Source organism: Borostomias antarcticus, assembly GCF_949987555.1.
Source record: "Borostomias antarcticus genome assembly, chromosome: 15".
NCBI classification, from domain to species: Eukaryota; Metazoa; Chordata; class Actinopteri; order Stomiiformes; family Stomiidae; genus Borostomias; species Borostomias antarcticus.
Genome location: NC_140248.1, coordinates 7,590,122 through 7,597,986, shown reverse-complemented (window position 1 = coordinate 7,597,986; position 7,865 = coordinate 7,590,122). Strand labels below are relative to the sequence as shown.

At 47.6% G+C, this 7,865-nt stretch overlaps 1 protein-coding gene across 1 annotated transcript; it reads left to right on the top strand.

Moving 5' to 3' along the window:
* Positions 1–256: 256 nt before the first annotated feature.
* Positions 257–5,690, top strand: arcn1a (archain 1a). The gene is made up of 10 exons (XM_084450520.1): positions 257–384; positions 1,542–1,805; positions 1,969–2,148; positions 2,249–2,454; positions 2,586–2,750; positions 2,852–3,017; positions 3,159–3,306; positions 3,789–3,897; positions 4,192–4,396; positions 4,511–5,690. The coding sequence occupies exons 1-10, from the start codon at positions 382–384 to the stop codon at positions 4,598–4,600; spliced, it is 1,536 nt and encodes a 511-aa protein (XP_084306646.1). The 5' UTR covers positions 257–381; the 3' UTR covers positions 4,601–5,690.
* The last annotated feature ends 2,175 nt before the right edge of the window (positions 5,691–7,865 follow it).

The following is a 7,865-nucleotide window of genomic DNA, read 5'->3' as shown; positions in this document are numbered from 1 at the left end:
CTGCACGATATCCCGAGTATGCTACAGTCTGACTGCTTGGAATTGCCTAGCTTACAAAATCACACCAGGGATACATAAATACACCTCGTGTGTCTTTCAGTTCAGCTCCACATCGCTCATGTTTCAATGCATAAATATGCTGTGGTGCCTGGTGATGCTCAATCTTCCACATGCTCACTTGTTCGTGTTCGCTGCCCTTTGACCTTCTGACGCGCTGTTTCCGGTGGAGACGTGGCTGACGAGGTCCTTCTTCCATATTGTGCTGTTGGACACGCAAGTGTCTCTGCTGAAATATTAATTTTACACACGAATCAGTGGGGATATACTACCGAGAGGACATAGACACGATTTTGGCACATAATAAGGGGCATCACAAACACAATGGTAAGCTAGGGAGATCATACTGGCTTTCCCACTAACGTTAGTGCTATAGACTCAAACGCTGCTAACAAGCTAACGTTAGCTGGCTAGCTCTACTGCTAGCTAACATGATACGCCTTCTGCTGGTTCAGCTTGATTGTTAGCTAACTAACGTTAGTCAACTAATTACCTAGCTAACTATAAGATAGCAAGCAAATAGTGGCAAACATTGTCAAGTATTATCTTAGGCTACTAGCTAACTAAATTGCTATTAGCTAACTTAATGATCTGCAGTGCTGGCTGCCTGATGATGTCTCGCAATGAAGCTCAGCCATGTCATTTGGACAGAATTCTGAACATTTCGTGTATCTTACATTAACATGTTAATGGCTAACGTTAGTAAAGTTAACAGTTATGTTGTTAGAAGCAACGGCAGGGCCCAGACTAACTCGTTTGCTCGCTTCAAGCCTGAGCAGCGTTAGAGCTAACGCTAGCTAGCTCACTAGCACTACTAACCGAAGTAGCTAGCTAGCTTTCTATAGGTGCTGACCTACGCGTTAGATCAGATCATCGGTGCTGACACTGTCAAACACCCTCAGATATACTGATAGGAGTGATTGATGAATCAGTCAGTTTTGTTGTCCACCTCAGTTAAGGGTTTCTCAGCAGGGCGGCCTCGACCTGGGTCATGTTTCAGACAGATTATTAGAGACTATCAACTAACCTCACCTACATATTTGTTGGGTCCTTCATTGTGCTGACAGCTCAAATTACCAACGAAAAAGCTTTCAAATCCAGGTAATGGAGATATGTGCTGATATAACAGTTTCCACTCGGGATAAATACAATACAGGTATATCTGTCCAATGTACCCATCTACCTGAATAAGTGAGGTTGAATGAACATTATGCAGTCATTATCTCAGGCTAGAAACAGCTGTTTTCAAGTAATGCAACTGAATCGTGCTATTTTTCTCTTAAAAGATTGACAGCTGAGGGCTAAACACTTACCTCGGCCGGGGAGGCGAAAGGGTCGTTGGTTGAACTCTTGGGCTTGACTGTTTTAGCAGCCAACTTGTGAATGGGCTGCAAAAAACACAAACTGTAGTAGGGGTAACAAATCAGTTGCGTTGAATGTTTTAGGCTGTGGTATTGTTAATGAACATCTTCTTTGTCCCCAAGGTGCTGTTGGCAGCGGCAGTGTGCACCAAGGCGGGCAAGGCCATTGTGTCGCGGCAGTTTGTAGAGATGACAAGGACACGCGTGGAAGGCCTGTTGGCAGCCTTCCCGAAGCTGATGAGCATGGGCAAGCAGCACACCTTCGTAGAGACAGAGAGTGTGCGCTATGTCTACCAGCCCCTGGAGAAGCTGTACATGGTCCTGGTCACCACCAAGAACAGCAACATCCTGGAAGACCTGGAGACACTCCGGCTCTTCTCCCGTGTGGTAGGAATGGCCCCAACCACCCCACAGATGCCCGCATATATCACTTCAACTTAGAAATGTATTATAAGGGAAATTGTGTGTTGTGGGGGGAATGGCTGGTTTATAGATGTAGATGGTCACGCGTGCATACAAGTAACAGCAGCCTGTCTTATGTCTCCTGCAGATTCCCGAGTACTGTCGAGTCCTGGAGGAGACTGAGATCACCGAGCACTGCTTCGATCTCATCTTCGCCTTTGACGAGATAGTCGCTCTAGGCTACAGGGAGAACGTCAACCTGGCCCAGATCCGCACCTTCACAGAGATGGACTCGCATGAGGAGAAGGTGTTCCGCGCCGTGCGAGAGGTAGGGGCAGCCCGACCCTGCTAGACCTCCTCGTTCTCAATCTCCGAATCTCGTATCGGTCTGAGTGGGATTTTCTCTCCCCCGTTTTTCTCTCTCTCAGACCCAGGAGAGGGAGGCCAAGGCGGAGATGAGGCGGAAGGCGAAGGAGCTGCAGCAGGCCAGGCGAGATGCGGATCGCGCGGGGAAGAAGTCTCCCGGGTTCGGCGGGTTCGGCAGCACGGGGATCTCGAGCGGAAGCATGGCCACCATCATCACAGACACCCTCATTGAGCCCGAGAAGCCCAAGGCGGCTCCCACCACCGTCAGGTACACACATTATTAGGTTATCTGTTTTTGAGGGGGAAGGGCACACATACATGTGTGTTTTCTTGTAGAATACATGTATGTTGAGCCGTCAGTAGGGAACCCTCTCTCATGTGTTCTGCATTGCTCCGTAGGCCTAGCGGTCCCAGTAAGGCCTTGAAGCTGAGTGCCAGAGGGAAGGAGGTGGACAACTTTGTGGACAAACTCAAGTCTGAGGGAGAAAACATGATTATGTCCAGCTCAGGGAAAAAGTCCTCTGACGCTTCCAAAACCCTGCCTCCACCGGTCAACACAGAGAGGTACAGTATGTTCCACAAGGTCATTAGTTGTCCTAATATACAGTGTGGCTAGTGACGTCATACCCAGCATCCTCATTGACCTCTGACCCCCTCCGTCCCAGTGTGCACCTGCGTGTGGAGGAGAAGATCAGCCTGACCTGTGGGAGGGATGGAGGGCTGCAGAACCTGGAGGTCCTGGGCATGATCACGCTCCGAATATCGGACGAGAAGAACGGACGCATCCGCCTCAACGTCCACAACGGAGACAAGAAGGGAGTCCAACTGCAGGTCAGTTCCCGGGGGGGCGGAGCGAGCTTATCAGTGGGCAAGGTTCACTACTACACTACATAATTGCCCAGGCCTTTATGGGTTAGTCTCAGATAAAAGTCACCACATCAATGTTGTAATTGTTTTTCTAACTCTTTACAGACCCACCCCAACGTGGACAAGAAGCTATTTACGACAGAGTCAGTGCTTGGCCTGAAGAACCCAGACAAGTCCTTCCCCATGAACAACGATGTGGGCGTGCTCAAGTGGAGGCTACAGACCACAGACGAGTCCTTCATACCGCTAACGAGTCAGTATACAACCACAGACGAGTCCCTCATACCGCTAACGAGTCAGTATACAACCACAGACGAGTCCTTCATACCGCTAACGAGTCAGTATACAACCACAGACGAGTCCCTCATACCGCTAACGAGTCAGTATACAACCACAGACGAGTCCTTCATACCGCTAACGAGTCAGTACACAACCACAGACGAGTCCCTCATACCGCTAACGAGTCAGTATACAACCACAGACGAGTCCCTCATACCGCTAACGAGTCAGTATACAACCACAGACGAGTCCCTCATACCGCTAACGAGTCAGTACACAACCACAGACGAGTCCCTCTTACCGCTAACGAGTCAGTATACAACCACAGACGAGTCCCTCATACCGCTAACGAGTCAGTATACAACCACAGCGCCGTTGCGTGCTCCGTAGTGTAGCGCTGTGCTCTCTTGAGCGCCCTGCGTTCTAACCCCTCCTCCCCCTCCCTCCTCCCCGTAGTAAACTGCTGGCCCTCTGAGAGCGCCACTGGCTGTGACGTCAACATCGAGTACGAGCTCCAGGAGGAGGCGCTGGAGCTCAACGATGTGGTCATCTCCATCCCCATTCCGTGAGTAAACGCATCAGAAGCGATCGAGGCCCTAAAGGGGGCAGCACAACGCCAGACCGCAGCAGCGCCTCGTTGTTTTCAGTGCACCCCCAGCAGCAGCTCTGCCTCCCACGTTGGCGGTGCAAGACACTGATCGGTGCTGAATTGTAGACATTTCCTAAAAATGTGGCAGCGGTTTGATGCTCTCTGGTGTGTAACAGGCTTTTTTTTTTTCCATTCAAGTTCTATTCAATGGTCTTATACTCGCACGCTCTCTCTCAGACAGTCTTTTGACGGGTTCTGTTGCTCCTACAGCTCCGGCGTGGGCGCCCCCGCGATCGGGGACCTGGACGGCGAGTACCGCCACGACAGCCGGCGGAACATTCTGGAGTGGTGCTTACCGGTGGTGGACGTCAAGAACAAGACGGGAAGTCTGGAGTTCAGCATAGCCGGCCAAACCAACGACTTCTTTCCCGTCACCGTCTCTTTCGTGTCCAAAGGCAACTACTGTGACCTACAGGTCAGTTCTAGCGTGTTACCCACCAAATCAATGTATAGTGTGGATTTATTTGACTGGCAGTGACCTCGATGAAGATGATCTCGTATCGGGTTGTAATTCTTCTTCTCCCCCCAGGTCACCAAAGTGTCCCAGGTGGACGGAGACAGCCCGGTCAGGTTCTCTTCAGAAACATCCTTCGTAGTCGACAAGTATGAAATACTGTAAAGGAGGATAGTTAGATATATTCACACACTACCAACAAAAGGATGACACGATCAGTGGACTGGAAACGATAAATGAAGAAAAACAAAGAGGGGGTGGCTGCTAGCCTGTTCATCGCTATCAGAACATCAACAGGACTTGAGCCCCTTTCAGAAGCCCTCTGACCCATGGCTCGCAGTATGTGGTGTATTTGTACCTTTTTACCAGATATCTATAAACGGATCTAAAGCTGTATGTAAAAAGAACGGGGCGTCCGCACAGAGGAGTGGTGGGGTCACGCAGGGGTCACACAGGGGAAGGCTTGAGGAGCTGTCTGGGTGGACTTGGAAGGTGACACGAAGGGTACGGATTGATGACAAACTCATAAACCCAGTATATGTCAGTTCAGTTTGAGTCAACCTTTCCCTATCAGCTGAAAGAAGACATGACCACGCACATGTCCTCTTTGAATTTACACACACCTGTTTTTTGGCTCGTGGTCCATTGTATAGGAAGGTTCTACCTTGGCTAGAAACACATGAAGTGACGGACTGGGCTATGCCTATTATTTAGACTGGACGTGATCTGTGTTTCAGATGCCCCATTATTTAAGAATGAATGTCTGCAAATTCTGCCTGTGTTGTATGCTGTTGAATGGCTCAATGTTGAAATCAGTCATGTACCTTTTAGCACTCGGTTTTATGCACTTTGCAGCAGAGGGCGCTCATTCAAACAAAAAAGGTCCTCATTGACTAATTCGTACCTCCATATCATAACCAGGAAACACTGAGGATCCTCTTAACATTGAAAACATCTACCCTTTCAATCACCAGCAATTCCTCCCTACAGCTCTGACACAAGTCCCCGTGGTTATGAATGAATGCCCGAGGACTCGTTTCACTGAGCGTATAAATGACCATATTCAACTTTGACTGCTTGTTGAGAAAGAGGGAAAGTTCATATTTTGTCTTTGTTGGATTTTTTTTCTGTGTTCTGAATTTTGTGGGATTCAGATTGGGGTTGGGAGATACAATAAATCTGAGGCTTTTGTAACCCTAATAGAATAATTGAATGGGAAATTACAGTTAACATTCCAATGTAAACATGAAAAAATAAAGTGTATTATAAATCCAGATCATTCCTTTAATGTTTTCTGTGCCTAGGAAGGTCTTTTCAATTCTCAGTCAATTCTCTGAATGAATTCAGAACATTAACTACTGTTATGAGTTTCCTTTAAGGAATAGATTACACACAAAACTGCATAAACTCAAAATTAGCTGAATAAAAGTGAAGAAATGAATCTTAGATTGTATCAGATGTCATAGGTGGGTCCCATCGGACCAAGGCACCATCTGGAGAACGGAGAGAACGAGATGCTGTCTTGCATCTGATTCTGCTGGTTGATCCCTTCAGGCCTCCTGCAGAGTGTATTTAGGCCCTGATGTCACAGCAGGGATGATCCTTCCATAGGGCACTGAGCTCTGATTGGATCTGGGAAAATAAAATACACCATACTGCATTTCCCCCACACCTTTCGGTCATAGGTCTTTTTTATAAGGGGATTTCAGTGGCGGTGAAAGTGTCCGATTTATAGTCTCACTGCTTTGTATTTGAAGGAGAGTAAGGGAATGATTTGTGTGTGAGTATGAGAGAGTGTTTAAACATGAGGGATTCAAACTCCTCTGACTTGCTTTGCACTCTAAAGTGTGTGTTAACGGTGAGCAGGATTGGTGAGTTCAGAATGGGAAAATCACAAAGCAGGACATGAAGCGTAATGAGAGAGGCGGCTGGTGTGTTATTATAACAGCAGTTTGTGCTCAAGCCCATGGAATTAGTGCATGGAGGAGGTCAGACAGACAGCAGTTAACGACTACCTCCTTATTTGGGTTAGAGTGTGGCAGAGGGCGTGTCTTATTTAGAATGAATGGATGTACAGTTCAGTGAATTTTGGTGTGTCACAGAAAGACAGAAAGGGAGAGAGTGAGACATCTAAATGCAGCATTAACTTTGTAGTCTGTCTTCGCCCATACCAGTGCTTCTGGGGAGGTTTGGACGTACCGGGATTTCCTATGGACTGCAGTCTTTCTTCTGACTCTGAAGGGACGGGCTTTTATGTTTGGGAACCTGTGTGTGTGTCTCAGTGATGGCTCACAGGCGGGCATAAGCATGTGCATTCAGCAGTGGAAGAGGGGAGACTTTCATGCCACACCTAGGACCCACAATGAAACTGAAGAAGGTCAGATTCCAGGTAAGCACGTTTATATACACACACATTTTATGTATCTCATCAACAGTCATCTCATCTCACTTTAAGATCTACTCTCATGGAAAGTGAATAAGGGAAGAGAAAATCTGTGTAAATAACCTTCAGCAGAAAACCCAAAAACCAATTGATTCTATCTCTCCATGGATTTTATTTTTCTTCCAAAAAGGTTGCGGCAGATGATCTTTATTCTAGGACATCATCTGTTTTGAGTTACTGTAATAGGCTTCTCCAAAAGCAGTCTGAGATTCCTCCTGAACTCAGCTGCTGACCTCACTGTCAAGGTTCTCTTCCTTCTGTCTGTTCAGGTATGCATGGTGCTTTCTTCAGAACTCTCCTAAGGAATGAGTACAGGCTACTGGGGAAATAGTTTTCCTGGCACCAAGGTGAGGTAGTTCTCTTGAGCCAGTGAAGTCCATGAGCTTGACGAGGTCCATAAAGGCTCCATTGACTGGTGTTGACATGCCGGCCGAGTGGCTTTGAGCTGAGTCCTCTACATAATGAGAATGAGACAGGGGTAGCACAGAGCACACGCATGTAGCTGATAGAGAACAGTGGCTGTCTCGGCAGTTAGCAGTTTGACTGTAAAGTCAGCCTGAACCTGTTCTCCATTTGAAACTGACTGGAAATGGACAGAGCCAGGGACTGTACTATACCCCCTTCACCACAAGGGGTCATTAGTCTAACATGTTTAGTATCACAGGAGTCTGTACAATGAATACAATAATAACAATTAATACATTTCTGTCCAATCCCAAAAACTGGCAAATGGTAACATTGATGAACTGCTGTGTTCTCTCTGATCCTCACATGCTGGCTTGTTCCCTCTCTCTAGGGCTTATCCCTGCCTTCCCACCCTTACGCCCCCGACACAATGCTGTGCCAATTAGGCCTCATTGTGACTTCCAATCACCTTGGGGAAGTTCCCCCCTCCATATCCTGCCTCCCTTTCATGTTCTTTAATGAGCACTTTCATGGGATTATTCCCTGTGACCGCACACTTAAGGTAAGAGGCTTCCGAGTGGG